This window comes from Dromiciops gliroides, chromosome 1 (assembly GCF_019393635.1).
Source record: "Dromiciops gliroides isolate mDroGli1 chromosome 1, mDroGli1.pri, whole genome shotgun sequence".
In the NCBI taxonomy this organism is placed as follows: Eukaryota; Metazoa; Chordata; class Mammalia; order Microbiotheria; family Microbiotheriidae; genus Dromiciops; species Dromiciops gliroides.
The window spans coordinates 220,098,469-220,120,403 of record NC_057861.1 but is presented as its reverse complement, the minus strand read 5'-3'; the positions used below and the strand labels follow the sequence as shown (position 1 = coordinate 220,120,403).

At 35.7% G+C, this 21,935-nt stretch overlaps 1 protein-coding gene across 2 annotated transcripts in view; it reads right to left on the bottom strand.

Annotated features, from left to right (window-relative positions):
• AFG3L2 (AFG3 like matrix AAA peptidase subunit 2) overlaps window positions 1–21,935 on the bottom strand; it is a 57,183-nt gene that overhangs the window by 17,326 nt on the left and 17,922 nt on the right. For both annotated transcript variants that reach the window (XM_043978610.1, XM_043978604.1), the window contains 9 exons: window positions 21,657–21,809; window positions 18,560–18,634; window positions 18,156–18,280; window positions 17,379–17,652; window positions 15,212–15,349; window positions 12,454–12,607; window positions 9,266–9,373; window positions 9,028–9,153; window positions 5,520–5,630 (listed from right to left, as the gene is read on the bottom strand). In XM_043978610.1, the coding sequence (XP_043834545.1) occupies window positions 5,520–5,630; window positions 9,028–9,153; window positions 9,266–9,373; window positions 12,454–12,607; window positions 15,212–15,349; window positions 17,379–17,652; window positions 18,156–18,280; window positions 18,560–18,634; window positions 21,657–21,809 (1,264 nt within the window). The remainder of the gene's footprint in view (window positions 1–5,519; window positions 5,631–9,027; window positions 9,154–9,265; window positions 9,374–12,453; window positions 12,608–15,211; window positions 15,350–17,378; window positions 17,653–18,155; window positions 18,281–18,559; window positions 18,635–21,656; window positions 21,810–21,935) is intronic.

The following is a 21,935-nucleotide window of genomic DNA, read 5'->3' as shown; positions in this document are numbered from 1 at the left end:
CCTTTATAAATCCTTCCATCTGTAGCAAATTAGTATGGGGGTGGTATTCATTTTGTTCTGTTTAACTTCAGAACACTGCCCTGGGCATGTTTGTTTTGACAGTTTACTACAAGAAACTGTTTTGTTTGTGATAATAAAGACAAAACTGGCATCAAACGTAAAGACAAGGATATAATAGAAACACAAAGATAAAAAGGAAGAATGGGATACAAAGCTCTCGTATTTTTCCAACAAATAAGATATGCTTGCTACTCTGGCCCAATGAAGGGACTTTGATGAATTGAGACCCAGATTGTCAAGTACCTGAAATCCCACAGAGGGTTTTTCATTTTGATAGACATCCTATCACAAGATAGCTTCTGGTTCAGTAAGGTTGAAATTTGAGCTTCTAAACTTTCATCTGTCTTACAATGCATAGGCATGATTATATTTGACATCCATTCTCTCTCTTGCATCTTTAATCTTTCTCCACTGGCTTTTTCCTCTCTACCAACAAATGTATAGAGGTCTCCCTATCTGAAAAAAAAAAATCAATCATCTGATTACCCTTTAGCTAGCTCTAGCTAGGCTTCCTTTAAATCTTAAACTTCTGGGAACTGGTGTGCTTCACCCAAAGTTTCCATATCCTCTCCATTCATTCATTAATCCCTTATAATATGGTTGCTATAACTTCGAACTACTGAAACTCCACTCATAAAATTGAGTTATAACCCTCTGCCCAATACAATGGTCCCTTTTCAGAGATCATTCTCCTTGATTTCTGTGTAACTGGGCAGTACTAGCCTTCATTGAAATTCTCTTGCCACTAGGGGCAGCTAGGAGGCGCAGTGGATAGAACACCAGCCCTGGAGTCAGAAGGACCTGAGTTCAAATCTGACCTCAGACCCTTGACACTTACTAGCTGTGTGACCCTGGACACTTAACCCCAAGTGCCTCACCAAAAAAATAAAAAATAAAATAAAAAATTCTTTTGCCATGTTGTTCCAGTCTGTTGCTACTATTTTGGGGGACTTGGGAGGTTTCCAGGCAGATTGGCTAAGAAAATGAAAACCAGTAAGTATCTATTCAGTGTTTTAACTTACAGAAATAAAAATATTTATGGATTAACTTAAGAAAACTGGTATGGGAAGGAAGATAAAGGGTATCTCTGGATCACAATCACCCAATATGACAATGGTGCAACCATATATCTGGCAGGTACAACATGACTGGAATCCAGGCCTGGGGTGAGATAATCTCAGACCACAGCAAGAAAAGGAAGAAGATCTACAATTCTGAGAGAGGCACCCTCTAAACTAGGCACTCACATTATGCCAGGCTCTTGGCACACTTCCTGGGGTATGCTTGGATTTCCTTCCACACAAAAGATACCTTTGGGATGTGGATGAGGACTCCCTAGAGTTTTATAGGGAGGAGGGAGGCCTTGCTATGGCACGTCTCATAGGTCTAATACTATAGGCAAGGAGCTACCAATTACTGAGGTTGCTTGGAGAACAAAAATTTCCACTGAGGAAGGCATCAGGCAAAGATTTCATAAAAAGTAGGTGATATAGGAGAGATTTTGCTGCATTATCTACAACAGACAGTGTGTTTCAAAAACGGATGGGTCAAGAAAACCAGAAAAGTTTTCTAGACTGCCACATACCTGACTTCCATGACACTCTGTTATCCTATCTTCTTTGAACCCCACCTATTCATCAAATCTAATTCTGTTCTTATCTGATCAATAGGCTGCCCTGACTGCCTTCAACCCACTGTTCCCTGTGAAATCTTCCTCAGAAGTCCCATATTTGTTTGTAGAATTCATTTGACACTTACCATATTCAACACTGTATTATTACCTTTCTGTGTATAAGTCTTAATTCTAATTATATTATAAGCTCCTTAAAGGAATATACTGAGAAGTAGAATGGCATAATTTATGGAGAGCCAACCTGGTAGTTAGGAAGATGTAGATTCAAGTCCTACTTTGGACATATATTAACAGTTTACTAGCTAGAATAACCAAGTTATTTAACTTCTCAGGGATCCAGGCAACTCATTAATTACAAAATCCTATATTACAGAAGAGTTGCTAATATGCACTGCCAGAGGGAGTTATACACCAGAAGTTCCCCACATGGAAAAAATTTCAGGTCCATTCCAAACCAAAAAAACCCCAACAAAACCTGCGCCGCCCCCCAACCATATATTATTATACTTTTTGTACACCAATAGCACTTTGCATACAACATGCACCCAATAATATTTTATATGATCACTGCCCAAGGTAGAACAGAATTGGCTACTTCTTTATTATACTAATAACTCTTTTAAAGATTACATTGTATTTGTTTGATATCTACCATTTGTAGTTATTATTCATTTAGTTCATTGTGTACAAGTTTTAGAAATGAACTGTATTTTTTAAGAACTACATTGCATTTATGAATCAACAAGCCCCCAGTATGTGCTATGTATGTGAAGGCTAGTATAGAATGGACTACTGCTTGGCTATTACCCATGCACTGTGTCTGTTTTCCCAAATAGCTTTGCTACCCTCATCACTACTCTCTCCTCAGGTATTAAAGAAGGTATGCCAATGAGTACTTTCATCAGTGAATGTCTAACATTCGGCAAGTCCTCAAAAAATAAATATATTCTATAAATATTTTCTATCAGTCTCAACTTTTTAGTTGGCTAGTTCAACTGTACTATTTTCTTCCCTTGAAGTCTTAACTCCTTTCTTCACTGTTCATCCCCTGCCAATCCTCAACTCTGAGTCAAATCCCCCCAGCTACTTTCTTCTCTGTTCCTATTGCCCAATTCCTGAATGCTACTGGAGGAAACCATAAACTGTGCTGACTGGGTCCATTAAAAATTCATGTTATCGGGGCAGCTAGGTGGCACAGTAGATAGAGCACCAGCCCTGGAGTCAGGAGTACCTGAGTTCAAATCCTGCCTCAGACACTTAACACTTACTAGCTGTGTGACCCTGGGCAAGTCACTTAACCCCAATTGCCTCACTAAAAAAATAAAAAAAATTAAAAATTCATGTTATCTAAAAACAACCAAGTCCTCACTGCTGCATGGCAATCCTTTTATATGACTGACTCCTATCAGGTACCTCCATCAGCTGTTCTGAAGCTTTTCCTTTCTTCTTAAGCCCCTAATGGTACACTAACCCCCCCCACCCCCCACCCCCCGCCATGGGACATGGCTTTCTTGAAAAACTGAAATCAGTTATGAGCTCCTTCATCTACCTGAGACATTTCAAAGCCCCTTTACATCTTTAGCTATTATCTCCTCCTTCGCTCTAATTTCTGAGTATGAGGTGGCTATTCTCCTTGCCAAGGCTAATCCCAATACTGTTCCCTGGATCCTGCCCCTTCCACCTACACTGGTAATTTGCTCTATCAGTCATTCTTTCCTCAATTTCATGTTCAATGAATCCCTGTCTACGGGCTCCTTCCTTGCTGCTTCCAAATATCTTACCTGTTAGCTACATGGCACAGTGGAGAGAGCACCGAACCTGGAGTCTGAAAGACTTGAGTTTAAATCCTGCCTCAGGCATTTACTAGTTTGCGACTCTGGACAAGTCACTTAACCTCTGTCTGCCTCAATTTCCTCAACTATAAATTGGGGATAATAATAGCACCTACCTCCCAGGATTGTTGTGGTGATCAAATGAGAAAATATTTGTAAAGCTCTTAGCACAGTGCCTGGCACACAGGTAGGTGTTTAATAAATGCTTGTTTCTTTCCTTCCTTCCTAGCATTTAAGAAAAAAAATAAACTTCATTTGACCCTGCCATCCAAGCTAGTATCCTCCATCTCTCCTGCCCTTCACTTCCACTTTAAAAGAGTAGCCTTATAGTCCTTTATAATCCCACCATTCTACGGCAGCTTCCCCTAAAACACCACCAGACTTCAACCACTAAATCTACTGGCCTTTTCTGTATCCCCATCTTCCTTGACCATTCTCCTGCTAGATTCTGGTACTACTGTCCCTTCTATTAAACACAATCTACCACCCCTTTGGCTTCCATAGCACTGCTATGTCCTTGTTGTCTTTCTCCCTATCTGACTCCCTCCTTCCTAGGCTCTTTTTTCTACAGTTTTCTATTTCAGGCCTCCTAAAGTGTCAAGTGTCCTTCAAGGCTCTGTCTTTGGCTCCCTCCTCTTCTGTATATGGATTCTTTGTTATCTCACCCACTCCTATGGCTTCAATGATCACCTCTATACAATACCTCCCAAATCTATAGATCCAATGCTAATTTCTCTCTCAAGCTCCAGTATCTCTAGAGGCCTGAAGGACATCTCTATGAGGCTAGGACTCTGGAATGTCAAACAGAATCTATCCAAAACAGCAACTGCTCTAATCTTCTCTCTTTTAGGCAAGAGTCAACCAGGATGGTTCAGAGTCATTGTCAGCTTTTTCTCTCTCAACTTTCAAATTTAAAATCTCTTCAGTTAAGAAGGTCTATCAAATTTGCTTTCACAAAATCTCTTTTCATCTGCCACCTTTTCTCAGCTCTCACATCCAGAGCTATCATAGTAGTCTCCCAATTGCTGCCCCAATTGTTCATCTTTTCTCTTCTACCATGTATCTAACACAAAGTTGTCAGAATAATCTTAAGGTAGGTCTGACCATGTTTTCCCCAGCTCAAGAAAAAGTCAGTAGTTTTCCAGGGCTTCTAGAATACAACCAACTCTTTAGCCTGACATTCAAGATCCTTCCCAATCTGGTTCCACCTTACCTTTCAGCCTTACTTCACGCTACTCTCCAATATACAATCTATGTTCCAACCAGACTAGACTTACTAATAACCAGTCAATTTGAGTCTATTTTCCACATTTATTCATTTTCACATTTTGTCCTCTAGTCTGGAATATACTCCCTCATCTTCACCTCTTACAATCCTTACCTTCCTTCAAGGCTCAGCACAAAGCACAACTTTCTCCAGGAAACCTCCCTGTTGCTAAGTGTTTTCCCTCGCTCCTCAAACTGCCTTTTATTATACTTATATTTGACTATGCTTCTGATAAAGGCAAGTACAATATTGTGAATTTGGTCCTGGATTTAGAGTGAGGAGTTCAAATCTGTCCTCTTTGATTCAATAACTGCACAACCACAGATAAGGAATTTAACTCTTTGAGCCTAAGTTCCTCCATGTATAAAATTGGGATAATATCTGTAGTAATTGAATTAGAAGGGTTCCTATGAGGCTCAAATGTAATACATGTAAAGTATTCTATACATTTTAAATTGCAACATAATGTCAGCTATGTTGCTTAATCTGCATTGTTTCATTTTTGTCTTTGTATCCAAATTGCTCTGTACTGAAAAGGCAACTAATAAAAATGTATTCAACTGAATTAATGTTTCTGAGAACATTTTTTGTAATTGGATTTGTCACTGATGTTGGGCTGACTTTATTTCTCCTCTTTCCCTATCCCAGTTCTGCTGACACAGAAATGTTACCTATCCCATTATACTTTTTCTTGTCTTTGGACTGAAGCCACCTTTAATTTTCTTACCACCAATCACTCGTTCAATTGCTTGTTCAAAGTGAGTTTGATCTATGGCATCTGAAAGGTGTCTTGCAGCTATCAAGGCAGCTTCATTACAGACATTAGCAATATCAGCTCCTGCAAAATGAAAGAGCATATTATAAATATCCCACTGATTCACAAATACAAAATATGCTTAAATGAATTAATCAAATTATAGTCCTTTAAGATCACCATCTTCCCTCCCCCCAGAATTATATGACTTTTCAAAATGACCAGTGATATATATGGTGAATGTTTTAAGGCAAAAGATATTTAGTAAGTTCACCTCAAACTGTCATAAAAGGATAAAAGAGTAGTAATGTTTTTACTTTAATGCTCAACGTGAATCATTACATTGTTGGAAACAACAGAAGTATTACAAAGAAAGAGAAACACCAAAATAACTAATAGATTATTAAGCATTTACATTTTAAATTATGCACAATACTTACCATCAATTCTTAGGGATAATAGTTTCTGATAATTTTCTTTATTTCTTCTCCATTTGCCAAAAATATGCTCACATTCTCTCTCCTCCCCACTTTAAATCAAATTACCTAATGGTTTCTCTATTTTAATGGTCTTTAAAGAAAAAAACTTAAGCTTTATCTGTGCAAATCTTTTGCTGTCAATTTTGTTGAACTTTTTGATTTTCAAAATTTCTGCTTACTTTCTTATTCTTTTAGAATGGGTGGTGTGATGATTTTCTAGTTTTTTTTTAAGTTGGGTACTCAGTTAACTGGTCTTCTCTTTGTCTCTTTAATATAAGTGTTCAAGGGGGCAGCTAGGTGGCCCAGTGGATAAAAGACTGGCCCTGGATTCAAGACGACCTTAGTTCAAATCCGGTCTCAGACACTTGACACTTACTAGCTGTGTGACCCTGGGCAAGTTACTTGACCCTCATTGCCCCGCAAATATTAAAAATAAATAAATAAATAAGTATTCAAAGCTATATATTTTCCATTAAGCTTTAGCTGCATCCCATATGTTTTGGTATGTTGTTTTACTGTTGTTCTCTAATTTAATTATGTATTGTTTTTTAGACTTATTATTTGACTAGTTCTTTAATATTATTTAGTCTTCAACTTGGTATTTTGTTTATATTTCCTTATTGATTACAATTTGTATTGTTAGGATCTATTAAACATTTAATATTTTTGCTTTCCTACATTTGAGCTCATATCCTAGTATGTTTGTAAATGTTCCTGTGATGCACTTTTTTTTTTTAAAGTGAGGCGATTCGGGTTAAGTGACTTGCCCAGGGTCACACAGCTAGTAAGTGTTAAGTGTCTGAGGCCGGATTTGAACTCAGGTCCTCCTGACTCCAGGGCCAGTGCTCTTTCCACAGCGCCACCTAGCTGCCCCCTCTGTGATGCACTTTTACAAATAAGTGTATTGCTTATGATTCCCATTCAATACTTCCAAAGGACAAACATATTGCCATAAGATTCGTCCTTAATTTTCTCATTTATTTTTCTTTTAGATTTATCTAAATTTGAAAAAGACACATTGAAGTACCCAGGTACTATTGTCTTACTGATTAGTTCTCCTATAATTTTCAGTTTTTAAGTGTTAAGATGTGATGACATTTGATGCTTATGAACTTAATATTCATATGGCTTTCATTATTTATGGTACCTTTAAGCACAATATAGTTTCTCTGCTTGTCTCTTGATTATATCTATTTTTACTGTTGACTTGTCCAAGATCATGATTGCTGCCCCTGCTTTCTTAGACTCCTCTGAGACATAATTTCCAGTCTTTACCCTCCCATTCAGAATGGAAATACTGGTTAATTACTAAACTTTTTGAACTATTCAAGCATGTTTATTTTTTGGGAACTGTATTTGTCCATTGCATGCAATTCAAAGACTTTGCCCAACTTTGGTTTTCTGAACAAAAATGCTCAGAAACCATCAATTCTACTTAAGAGTCAACTTTTAAAATGTATGATTATCTGGGACGGTTAGGTGGTACAGTGGATAGAGCACCGGCCCTGGAGTCAGGAGTACCTGAGTTCAAATCCGGCCTCAGACACTTAACACTTACTAGCTGTGTGACCCTGGGCAAGTCACTTAACCCCAATTGCCTCACTAAAAAAAAAAAATAAATAAATGTATGATTATCTTCAACTTTTAAATTACTGGGGGGGGGGGGGGGCACAGCTAGATGGCACAGTGGATAGAGCACCAGCCCTGGATTCAGGAGGACCTGAGGTCAAATCCAGCCTGAGACACTTGACACTTACTAGCTGTGTGACCCTGGGTAAGTCGCTTAACCCCAATTGCCTCACCAAAAAAAAAAAAAATACTCTTGGGTACAAGCCATTTTCTTTCCATTTTGCTAAACACTTTTCCAATCTTCCTTTTCCTTTCTCAGGGCTGATATATAGCTTGGAATGATTCTTTAGTTACATTATAACTATCTGTAGTGATGATATTCTCTCTCTCTGATCTGGGAGTTTGACAATTATATTTCTGGATGGATTAGTTCAGGGGTTGCTCTTCTGTTCATGGAATTCAAACCTATTCTTTGCCAGTACTTATAGGCAATCTTCTTTTATGATCATTTTAAATATGGCATTTAATTTTTTTTATTTCATCATGTTCTGGGAGGTCAGTTATCCTAAGAATTTCTCTCTAGGCCCTGTTTTTCTGGGTCAAATGTTTTTGATTTGCAGTCAGAATCTCATATGTTCTTCTAGTGTGTTGTCTTTTTGACTTTGCTCTAAAATTATTTCATAGAAATAAAAAGTCCAATGACAACATTTTCTCTTTTCTTTCCCCCCCTAGGGTGTCTTCTGTTTCATTAAGGTTTCCTAACTTTCATTCTAATCCAACAAATCTCCTTTAAAGTTTTTCATTCAGAGTTCTAATTTTATTCCTTATCACTTATTTCAGTTCTTTTATTAAGCCTTCCAACCATTGTGGGCATAGTTATGAACATTCCAGTCTCTTTCCTGAAATTCAAGTTGTAGTTATTGCTGAATTATATTCTGAAATCTTAAATTGGGATTTTCTTACTCCCTTGTATTAGGAATTTTTCTGAGATTTTTGTTTTGTTTTGCTTGCTCGTTCCTTTAGTATCTCCTCTCTTCCCTTCAGTGGAGAACTGGCTTCATGGCATCTTTGCTAATTGTTTTCTGTGGCCATTACCTTTTGAATACTTCTTTCTTCTTTTTGTTGCCATTATGTTTATTACTTTATATGGCTGTTTTGAGGTAGTAAGAGGGACCCGGTGTTAGGTGACACTTCTTAATCAGGCACCTTGCCTAAGCCTTCTTGAAGACTTATTCTTCTTTCTTCAAAATCCCTAGAATTTTCAACAAGACTCCCTTCCATCATTACCATTTAAAATTTTGATTCTGAATGTATGAATTTTACATAAATTCTTAAGTAATCCACAGGTGAATTCAAGAAATTATTGTATTCCTTGTAATTATCACAGAATAAGAAATGTATACGAACAATACAAAAGTTAATCTTCTACTGACCTGAAAACCCTGGAGTTAAGGATGCAAGTTTTCTTGCCAATTTCTCTTTATCCAGTTCAGTTTCTAGTTTTAATGGTCTGAGATGAACTTTGAAAATGGATGCTCTTCCTTTTATATCTGGTGGCCCTATATAATGTTGTTGTTGTTTTTAAGAGAGAAAAGATTTTTTAAAATAATTTAACATTTACAACACTGATCCTCAACGAGAAATAATATCCCACAATGAACATAATCTCACCAATAAAGATTTGCCTATCAAAGCGCCCTGGCCTCAATAATGCAGGATCTAGGATATCCGGTCTATTGGTGCCCGCCAAAATGACCACATTTGTGGTTGTGTTAAAACCTGAAAGAGAACAATAAACATGTAAGAATTAATGTCACAGCACAGAAGATAAGAGGATGTTTGCTAGCAAAATATTATCTAATAATCTTTTGGCAACTAATCAGAATTAATATTCTTCAATGATAATGATAAGAAAATAGCAAAATGATAAACAGGTAAAAAAAAAAACCTTACAAAAATACTTTTAAAACAAGAAGACATCACTTCACCAAGCAATATTTAAGGCTGTTAACAGGTACTCACCATTAGATTTTTTGGATGTAACTGAAAGTAGATTCAATCAAAACTATGCCTATCAAGTAACTAAAATTCAAGAACATAATCAAAAGATCTTTATTTTTACTTTTTTATATATATATATTTTTAGGCAATTGGGGTTAAGTGACTTGCCCAGGATCACACAGCTAGTGCCCTGGGGGCAGCTAGATGGCACAGTGGATAGAGCACCGGCCCTGGATTCAGGAGGACCTTAGTTCAAATCCAGCCTCAGACCCTTGACACTTACTAGCTGTGTGACCCTGGGCAAGTCACTTAACCCCAATTGCCTAAAAAAATAATAATAATAAGTGACATCTGCATGAACTCTTGTCTACAATACTCTAAGATCACTGAACAAATGGCTGTCAGGTAGATTTGTTTAGAGAAATGGAAGAGGTTTATGATAATAATTCAGGAACAGATCATTGCTACCAGAGGGCTGTTCTTAAGAACAAACTTAATGATCAGTGGAACTAATGTGAAACTACAGATAGAAGCCCTGCAACACATCACTGAAGACTAGCAAGACACAACCTCATGGCTAGAATTATACCTCAGAAGCTCATGATCTTTCATGAACTAAGAGATGACAAATTTCCATACTACAGAGGCTTCAAAATATCCTTGAGACTTGAACCAACAAACTGTGCTATAACCACAATATTATCACAATACAAACTGCTGCCCATAACTGTCCATATATAATACTGATCCAGTAAAAACTTTAAAAAGAACATGTAAGATAAGTCTCCTTGTCAAAGACTTATTATCTCTAAGCTTCATGAAATGAAAAGCTTTCAAAATACAGATAGTTAGCAGAGATCAGTCATGTGGGAACAGGATGATTTATATATCATCCCTGCTGTCTTTTCTGCTACTAAGACTGTATGAGAGATGCTTTCAGTGAGCCTAAAGAGGATGAGCTTATATCCAAATATTCACATTCCACTACAAAAAGCAATTACTTTATCTACTTGTACAAGAGTCCATAGAACATTAAATATATAAAAATAACGATAGGATAGCAACTTGTTCCAGGACTGTTTCTATCTATATCTCATCCAAAAAGATGAAAAGAGGGGCAGATAGATGGTGCAGTGGATAAAGCACCAGCCCTGATTCAGGAGGACCTGAGTTCAAATCCTACCTCAGACACTTAACACTTACTAGTTGTGTGACCCTGGGCAAGTCACTTAACCCTCATTGCCCTCTCACACAAAAAAAACAAACAAAAAAAGATGAAGAGAATAAAATGTTGATAATAGCTGATATTTAGTGTCTAAAGGCTTTGCAAATTTCTTTCTTTCTTTTTTTTTAAAAGCTGGGCAATGAAGGTTAAGTGACTTGCCCATGGTCACACGGCTGGTGTCAAACATCTGAGGCTGGATTTGAATTCAGGTCTTCCTGAATCCAGGGTTGGTGCTTTATCCACTGTGCCACCTAGCTGTCCCCACAAATTTCTTTTTACTTAAGTATCTTATTTAGTCCTTATAATAATCTTGTAAAAGAGGTGCTATGGGTATTATTATTGCTATTTTTCCATATAAGGAAATAAAAATGCTAATTCATCTTATATCTATAGTTGTTTTGAGGTTTGCAAAGTACTTTACATGTTTCCTCATCTGAGATTCACAACCCTAGGAGATAAAGATTGTTATCATTCATTCCCATTTTACAAATGAGAAAGCCAAAACACATTGTGCCTTAGGGTCACATAATACTAGTAATCATCTAAGGCAGGATTTAAATTCAGGGCTTCTTGGCTCCACATCCAGCACTTCACGCACAGTGCTACCTAGCTTCCTCAAAGCTTAGTAATTGTGATAAAACTGAAACACTGTAATTTAAAATGTTCAAAATCAATTTCTTGAGGATAGACAGCAGATACAGGATGAAATCTAAAAGATTTAAATAAAAATATAGATGATTTGAAAAACTAGATGCAGATAAGAAATGTTTGGGGTTTTTTTCCCCTCCAACTCTACAAGTCAGAATAAAGACTCAAATATAATAAACTGGTTGAGGACTAGAACCTGTGAATACAAGCTATTTAACAACTATAAATATCCCTGAAATTCTATATGACAATTATCTTTGCACTATGAGACACTGCATGGGCCAAAGCTCCCATTTACTGCATATTTAACAGTGTTCAAATGTACTAGGACAGAAGAGAAATAGAATGTTACCTAAACTTACTCTCTTACATGAAAGAAAAAAGCAATAATTTCTAATAAGCTGTTGTGGGATACCAGAGAAAGACCAGCATTTAATCAATAAAGGAATGTATGCTGAATCAAATTCAAAATTTGGTTACCCACATATTTCACTGTGGGTTCTGAATACTTCAGAATGATAAGAATTCTGAGTTCCAGATGAAGCTTTCGATTACCATGCCAAAAGCTGGTTTTTCTTCCAGCATTAAGCACAAAACATTTTTTTATAGAATTAAAAGTCAAGAGAGTACATTCTACTAGACTATGCACTCCATGAAGGCAAGAACTATGTCCTATCTATATATTATAGCTCAGCGAATTACTAGAACAATGTTCTGCAAAGAGGTTACTTGTTGAATTCGTTAATTGAATCAAATAATAAATTTTGGTAAACTAGCAAGGAAGACTTGATTTTTATGTTCTTTGCATCAATATAAGCTGTAAATCACCTACAGGAAGACATTTTAGCTGGTTAAGTTTTAGAAGAATGCAGTATTTTTACAGGGTTTTAGTGGGATATAGTATCATTCTATCTTCACGGCCACTCTTATTTTAGATACAGAAGAGAACATTACAGTTAAAAGTAAAATAAGCCTGAATATTTACCATCCATTTCTACAAGAAGTTGGTTGAGTGTATTTTCCTGTTCACTTTGGCCTCCAAAGTTGCCTCTTCCTCTCTTCCTACCCACTGCATCTATTTCATCAATGAAGAGTATGCAAGGGGCATTTTTACGAGCAACAGAAAATAAGTCACGGACCTTAACAAGAAAACACAACACTGGAATTGAGCTTAGTAAGTGGTACAATATTTTAAATGAGTATCTGTAGTTATGTTCTTTATACTTCACATAATTTTAATATTCCAATATTGGTTTATATTTGAATAAGCCATCTTCTCTAGGTGACAAATATCATATTACATGGTAATTAATTTTTTTAAAGATCTCAGGCTAGTGAATGAACAAAATGTTCTTCAATTCTTTATAACTATGTTCATATTATAACAATTATCTTTTATAACAAAAGAAAGTAGATAATATCATATCCTTATCCTACAAAAGGTGAAACATTATATCAAGTTCCTATTTTAAGAGTACAATTAGTTTTACAAACATTTAATTGTTAAAATAATTAACAAATCAACAATTACCTAAATTTCACTTTCTATTTATTTACATATTAGGCAAGGCATTTGTTTTATTTAATATGTATCAGTTTCCTTCTCTATAAAAATGGTGAATCGATCATCTTCTAGACAGGACTACTGTAAAAACTATGGGGGAAAATTATTTAAAATGTACTTTTACGTTTCATAAATACTAAAAGTCAAGCAGCTTAATATTATTGCTGGTATTTTCAGTTTCTATAATCAAGTATTCAGAAATCTTAAAACACTTTTTTCTATGCCACATTACTTTTACAGATTAAGTCAGGGCTTAGACTTTCAGAATTGTGTATTGGTCCTCATTTCGAATTAGGCACTTTGTCAAAAGAAAAAAAAAGTAACTTAAAGAAAGAAAAATCTAACTTTTCCTTGTTTTTTTTTTCTAATCACCATACATAACATGAGCATAATTCTACTTCTCAATAGTTATGCCAGTACAGTACAAGCTCTGCAAGGTCCTACCAAACTGCACAGACTCCTAGTATAGGCTTGATGATAGAATGTATGTCATCTAAGGACCAGCATGGCTAAATCAGGAAAGGTTCCCGACCAGAAGGTTGGCTACAAGGTAATGATATTTCTCAGCCAAAGCAACCCATGAAAATCAGCTACATTTCTATGTGCACAAGTGGAGAATGCATACACACTGATGAAACCATGGATTATTGATGTATTGAAGTTATTTTCTTCATAAACTTCCAAATTGGTAAATGAAAAACTAAGATAATTGTGGGATGAGAACTTCAGACATTTCTAATCAGGACCAAATTTATGTACAGGAGATTTATACGCATTGTTTTCAGAGGCAGCTGGAAGATGTTCTGTCCTTGAAAAAATGCTATTCCATCTGTTTAGTTATACCTGAAATATCGCCATTAAATATTCATATAGCTTAAAACCCTTTCCTTCCCTCTCCACTATAAAAATACAAATATCCTAGTAATGGTTACACTTTTTAAAGTCTAGCCATTTACCTTTTAATCTGAATTTAGCAGATCTTTTGCAAATATTGGTCCTATTCTTAAGTAACAGCTAAATGGTAAAATGTGGAACTACCAACTCCTTGAATTTCAAGTTCTTAGTCAAAAGATTTTAAACACTAATTAATCACAGAAGAATAAAAATTTGCCTAGGGATGCATACTCATGGTTATAATCAACCAATCAGTAAACTAAAATTACTTTTTTTTTAACTCTTAAAATAATGTTTTATTTGTGTTCTTTTAAAGATTGTTTAGAATTTTCTTTTCCAAATTACATGTAAAAACAAATTTTGACATCAATTTTTAAAAACTTTGTGTTCCAACTTCTCTTCCTCCCTCCCTTCTCACCCCAAGAACTCAAGCAATTCAATATAAGTTATACATGAGTAGTCATGGAAAACATCTCTACATTAGCTAGGTTGTGAGAGAAAACAGATTTTTTTTAAAAAAAACTTCAGATTAAGGAATTGTCAAAAAAAAATGTGTTTCAATCTGTTTTCAGATACCATCAGTTCTTTCTCTGTAGATGGACTGCAATTTTCATAAGTCCTTCAAAGTTATATTGGATCATTGCCTTGCTGAAAATAATCCCGTGCTTCCCAGCAGATCATCTTACACTATTGCTGTTATTTTGTATACAGTACATTTCACTCTGCTTCAGTTCATGTAGGTCTTTCCAGGTTTTTCTGATATCATCCTGTTCATCATAATTTTTGTATAATACCTTAATCAGCTTGACAAAGAATTTTCTTCACGTTTTGCCATTATAGCCTATCATCATAACTATTTCCCTCCATCCAATTCCCTCAAATTACTTCTTAAAAGAGACAGCTAAATGTTATAATGTTTACATAAAATTCTATAATCCTGAGGAGGAAAAACAGTATACTGGCTTGCTATAATGTGCCTCATTCTGAGCCCACTATTAAAAAAGAAGTCCTCAATGCCATTAATAAGAGGGGATAGATTCCTCAAAGTTAAAATACATGTGATGTGATTTGGGAGGGGAGAAGGAAAACAGGGAGAAAAATTTGAAAGTCAAAATCTTACAAAAATGAATGTTGGCTAGCTGTGTGACTTAACCTTCACTGCCCCCCCCCCCAAAGAACATTGAAAACTCTTTACATGTAACTGGGGGGAAAAAAACAAACACATAAATAAATGAAATACATGTGCCTATTTTCATAAAGTTCTCATACTGGGACAAAAACTTACTCTAGCTGGACCCACACCAACAAACATCTCCAAAAACTCAGAGCCATTTACTGTAATGAAAGGGACATTGGCTTCTCCAGCTGTTGCTTTGGCTAGAAGTGTTTTTCCAGTACCTGGAGGACCAGTTAGAATGGCGCCCTTCAAAAACAAAAATGGGGAGGGGGAGAAAAAAAATCACACACAATTTACCTTTTATAAAAGTAAATTAAATTTTCATAAAATAATTACAATATATAATTTATGTATTTAAAACAAATTATGCACACTACATTTTTCTCAAACACTTGAGTTATGTTATAAAATAATAATGCAATCATTAGCAAAGGCAAGTAAAACCAAGTTTTTAGAAGACTAAATGACTTTAAAAAACATTTGAACTTAACTGGCATCATGAGAATTTGGTTTCAAAAATGAGTTTTTTCTGTAGGTCTTTGGGGTACCAGTTATTTAAAATACAAGTAAGTCTAGGTCTACACAAATTCAATTTGTTTCAACATGGATTGCTTAAGTGGTATAGGCCCTGGAATACAAAGATAGATAAGACAGACAGCTCTCAAGAAGTTTACAATCTAACAGTAAATGAGAAACTTAGGTAATTAAAAAAAAAACTGCCTGGATATTTGAGATAAAGGATTCTGGTTCAGATGGATAGCTGACCTAAATGCTCCACTCCTTTTTCATGACATTTCCTTATTCTCTCAGTTGTTAGCATTTCCCCCACTTCACCTCCAATTATTTTGTATATTTTTTAATTAACTTATCTTTATATATCTCTGCTTCCCCCAGTGGATCATAAACTCCTTGAGAACTAGTGAAATACTGTCTTTATAGTCAGTTGGCAGCTGGAGGCACAATGAACAGAGCATGCATTTGGAATGAGAAGTCTTGAGTTCGAATCTGCTTTAGATACTTCCTAGCTTTATGACCCTGAGTAAGTCACTTAACCTCTGTCTGCCTCAGTTTCCTCAATTATAAAATGGGGCTAATAATAGCATCTACCTGGCAGGGTTGCTGTGAGAATCAAATGAGATAATATTTGTAAAAAGCACTTGGTGCAGTCCCTGGCACATAATAGGTGCTATATAAATGCTAATTCCCTTCCCACTTAAGTGATCTGTGTTAAAATGCCATCTCAGATACTTACTACCTGTATGACCTTGGGAAAACTAACCTCTCAGAACCTGTTTTCTTTTTTTTCATTTCTGCATTAGACATGTTATGGGAGAAGAATCAGAGCGAAAAGGAAAAACCTCAAAAAAGAAAAACAAGAACAACAAAAACAATAGAAATAGTATGGTTTGATCTGCATCCAGATTCAACAGTTCTTTTTTTTTTTTCTTCTGGATTTGAAGAGTATTTTCCGTCATGAGTCCTTTGGAACTATCTTGAACCATTGTATTGCTGAGAAGAATCAAGTCTATCACAGTTGATCAACACACAATGTTGTTGATACTGTGTACAATGTTCTCCTGAGAACCTGTTTTCTTATCTGGAAAAAAATAGGGATAATAATACCAGTATCATCTATAGAATAAGGGAGTTATAAGGAAAGCATATTAGAAATCTAAAAACAAAACATTAAAAAAACTATAAAAATGTGAGTTATTACTATTAAGAACTCTTTCAAGAGTAAGCTCTCCTAATGCATTAAATGCTGGGCAGGTAGGTGGCACAATGGATAGAGTACCAGACTTAAAAGTACTGACCTCAGATACTATCTGTGTGACCCTAGGCCAGTCATTTAACCCTATTTTCTTCAGTTCCTAATCTGCAAAATGAGCTGGAGAAAGAAATGGCAAACAACTCCAGTATCTTTGCCAAAAAAACCCTAAATGGGTCATGATGAGTTGGAAACTAAAATGATTGAACAAATAACTGACTTTATACAATTTTTTAGGAATACATGTATTACACAAAATGTGGTTATGTCTGTATTCTAAACATGACCAATACTGCTTTAAGTGAGATTTTGTTGGGTATTCAGCAATACATTTTTCTGGAAAGAATAGAAAAAGAGCCACAGCTATTTTATCAGTATACCCTTTAACTACAATTCATCAAAATGATTCTATCCACACAACTAATATATTCCATATACTGAAAAACAACATTCACAATAACTGTAATGTGATCATATCAAAAACCAACTTCCATAAGTTAACTTTACCTTTGGGATTTTTGCTCCTAGGTCTTGGTACTGCTTTGGATTTTTCAAGAAATTGACAAATTCCATTATCTCTAATTTGGCCTCCTCACAGCCAGCAACATCTTTGAATTTTACATCCATTTCATCCTTTAAGACCTTGGCAGTGGTTTCTCCTACACTGAAGAGACCTCCCATTCCTCGGCCTGTCCGACCCATACCAGCAGGCCCTCTTCTTAGTGTATACAGTAAAAATCCAATTATGAGGACTGTTGGGAACATGCTCAGTAAAAATGAGCTAAAGGAAAATAAAACAAACATTAGTTTCTTTCATGATTTTTTTGGGGGCTTGGTAAGGTTTTCTTTAACATTTATTTTTAGTTAGAATCCAACTGTACATATTTAATATGGGAAATTTTAAAATACTAGTATTTGAGGGCAAAAAGGGAATTTCTATCTCTGAACTAATGTGCCCTATCACAAATGAAAAAAGTAGCTTTTAAAAAGCAAGATGAAAAACTTCAAGATTTTGAAGAAGAAAAAAAGTTGAAATCAATCAATGATAATTTGTATTTTTTTAATTTCCTTAAGAAATAGTAAATCAGAAATTAATAATCAAGAAAGTAATTATTTAAATAGCTGATAAGACTATTAAAAGGTAGGAAAATGTTAGGTACATAGATTCATTTTAAATAAAGATTTAACATACCAACAAGCAAAGGTTGGGACATTTTTGAGAATTTATTTGACATATACTGCCATCTAGTGAAATAAGAGATACCAACAGTTTAAAGTTCTTACCCATCACTTTCAGCAATATAAACTACAGGTAACCGATTCTCCCCTTCTATGCCCAACTCTTGCTGTAAAGTTTCCAAATTCCGCTCAAAGGTATCCACGCTACCAATATTAAACCAAACATATTGCTACAAAAAAAAAAAAAAAAAAAAGAAAGAAAACAAAAGGTCATGACTATGTCAGGTAATTAAATAAGAAAGTTCATTTAAGTATAAAAAAGTAAGAGTTTAAGATTTTATATATTAATATTTTATATATAAAAATATAATAATTTTTCAAATCAAATGATAAGATATATCAGTGGAGGGTCACTTACACAAACAAAACCATAGCTCCTTTAGTTATTAAAGTAAGAACAATTGTTCCTATATGGTTAATTAACTACATCAATTAAAAAGTTAACTTACCCCATCAACAGGATTTTTTCCCGGTGTAAAAGTCACTCGAACAAAACGCTTGTTCACTACTTCTAATCTGTCCACCTATATTTAAAAAACAAAAAAAGTAATGTTATAAATATTCAAACATTAATTTAGAAAATCTAAGTATTGTTTTAAGCTCATTTTAAACTTCTACCTTTGCTTTTAATGTCAACAATTACCCTGGCGATAATAAGTGAATCAGTACCATGATATCTTAGGATGTTATTATTTCTATAGTTGTTATTGTCAATGAGTCTAGAGCTTATCTTTAGAAAGTGGAAGTATGACAGGGATAGAGAATGCTCCACAGAACATCCCTAGAAATATATTTCTTCCTTAGAAGGAGAAATAGGGTAGATAGGATGATGGACCTTGAATAAGGAATACCTGGGTTTAAATTTCTCTTTTGATACTAGCTATGTGACTACTGGCAGGTAAACTATGACTTCTTATTACCCTCAGTTTTCCCATTTGTAAAATGGGAGTAAGATGTATAGAACCTATACCTCACGCAGCTATTGAGAAGCTCAAATGAATGTGCATAAAGCACCTTTTTATAATAAATTTAAAGTATTCTATACATGTCAGTTATCATATTGATGACTTTTATTATGAAGGAGGTCTAAATGGAGGCGTGGAGGGGTAGAAAAGGAAGAAGGACACAAGCATTTATTAAGTATTAAGCACCCAAGGCACCTAGGTGGCACAGTGAATAAAGCACTGGCCCTGGATTCAGGAAGACCTGAGTTCAAATCTGGTTTCAGACACATGACACTAGTTCTGTGACCCTGGGCAAGTCACTTAACCCTCATTGCCCTGGGGAAAAAAAAGTATTAAGCACCCACTATGCTAAGTCCTTTACAATACACTCTCTCTCTCTCTCTCTCTTTCTCTCTCTCTTTTTGGTGGGGCAATGAGGGTTAAGTGACTTGCCTAGGGTCACATAGCTAGTAAGTGTCAAGTGTCTGAGGTCGGATTTGAACTCAGGTCCTCCTGAATCCAGGGCGAGTGCTTTATCCACTGTGCCACCTAGCTGCCCCTTACAATACTACCTCATTTGATACTCACAACCCAAGAGGTAGGTTTTATTATTATCCCCACTTTATAGCTGAGGAAACTGAGGCAGGCAGAAGAAAAGTGACTCACTCAGAGTTATACAGCTTGTAAGTATCTGAGGCTAGAGTCTTCCTGACTCTAGGCTCAGAGCTCTATTTACCACACCACCTAGCTGCCTCTAATTGGATCCACTAGTAGTATTGTAGTTCACCTGAATAGTCTATTTAAGAAAAGGAATTGTTGTAAGCAAGCCACTCAAGATTTTAGTAGTAATGAACAGACTCCAAAGGACTGTCTGGAGCAGGAAGGGAACCATGATAGAACCCTTCAGAAGTATCTGAGGCTGAATTTGAACTCAGGTCTTCCTAAAAACATTAAGGACATCAAGAATATATATGACAGCAAAAGGAAAGCCAGGCATATAGTGAGAATGACATGACAAATTGGTAATGCTAAATAGTATAAAAACCAGAGGAAGACCTGCAAGACATCAGGTGGATCCTCTATAAAGATTTAGAAGAAGTGGACAAGAATTTTTAACAAGAGTTAAAAAGCATGGAGGACTGTAGCAAGAACACATATCTATGAAATGATAGATCCATCAAAGTTTACAACATTATCTGACAAACCAATTCTTACTAAGGTGTTACTAACTGATAATAATTTAATGTGCTCTCTTCTGTATCTGTATTTTAACTAGGAAAGAGCAAATGCCTAACCCAAAACAATGAGTCTTATGGTAAATTTCCAGGAATTATAAGGTAAAAGCCAATGTATTATTCAAATGGAAGCCAGTGGGGTCATGGTTGGGTATGGAAGTGAAATGGGGTGGGAGAGACGGAATGGGAAAATAGAAGCTCAAGGAGAATAGGAATGAAGCACAGCCTCAGTATATGGAAGTCAGAGAAGAGGAAGCGGGTATTTGAGGGAGAAATCTTACTGCTAAGGCCTGACAACTGTATTTTTTTTTAAAGATGTAACAAAGCAAAACGTTGTAGAAAGCATCTGTTTGCTTCAAAGCTTACAGGAATCTGCTGTCTATCTAAAGCAGCTGAATGATGGAAGGAAAGACTTATTAAACAAATAGAGCTGTTAAAAAGTGGAATGGGCTGCTTCTAAGTAGGGTATGTTTCTTTCACTGAAAATCTTTAATAAGAGGATATATGCCCACTAGTCAAAGAAGTTGCAAAAACATTCCCGGTTAGGCTGCATTATATTAGCTAGACATTTGATTTCTTTCCAACTTTTGAGTTTCTGTAGATCTTGGAGGTGAAGATGCAACCAACCACACAGAGTTGAGAGAAGGTGACTGAAACACAAAGGTTGAGGAATTAAAAGGTCAGGATTTTGAAGGATCATCAATATGAACAATGAAACTACAAAGGAAGACAGCAGTGGGTGGTGTTCAGAGGAAGACAAGCAGGGAGGTGTTAAATATTTTTACATAAGCCTGAAGAAATTTTTCTGGAGTGACACTATTTATTCAATCTTTGTAAAATGCATGTTTCTGGAAAGCTATGTTTAAACTGAATTTTTCCAAGCTGAATAATTTAAAATTAATTAAACAGGCTTAAAGAAATACTATGGCTGGGGGCAGCTAGGTGGCACAGTAGATAGAGCACCAGCCCTGGAGTCAGGAGGACCTGAGGTCAAATCCGGCCTCAAACACTTGACACTTACTAGCTGTGTGATTCTGGGCAAGTCACTTAATCCTCATAGCCTTGCAAAAAAAAAGGGGGGGGGGAGAAATACTATGGTAAGTACTTTAATAAAGATTTTTATGTAGAACAAATCAATGTGTTTTGTTTCTTTCTGAATTATCACATCTCAGCTTTTCTAGAAACCAGGCATGTCTGTATAGCATTATCAGCGGTAGTGCAATTACTACAGAGTCCAATTTCCACTAGAAAAGCTATCCTACTGATTGCTGTACAAGTCATCACATTTATTAATCAAATCCATCTACTTTATCTTCTTTTCACACATTTCGATCACTTTATCCACTCTTATCCTAGAGTTTACTTACCACTCCTTTGGAAAGATAGTTATTAACAAAGTCCTTCCAAGTGATTTCTCTCCCAGAACTCTTGAAGAAAAAGTAACTCATGATAATAGCCCAAGACAGAACACTCCAAAGAAAGTACATTCTGAACTCCTTGTCATCCCATGGAATGTCTCCCTGTAACACACACAAAGGGAAAACAAAGCCCCACAAAATGAAACTTTATGTGAAGAATGAACAAAAGCTGAAGTCCAATATGCTAGGAACAGCTTCCTCCAAATAATATGAATGCTTTAAAATATT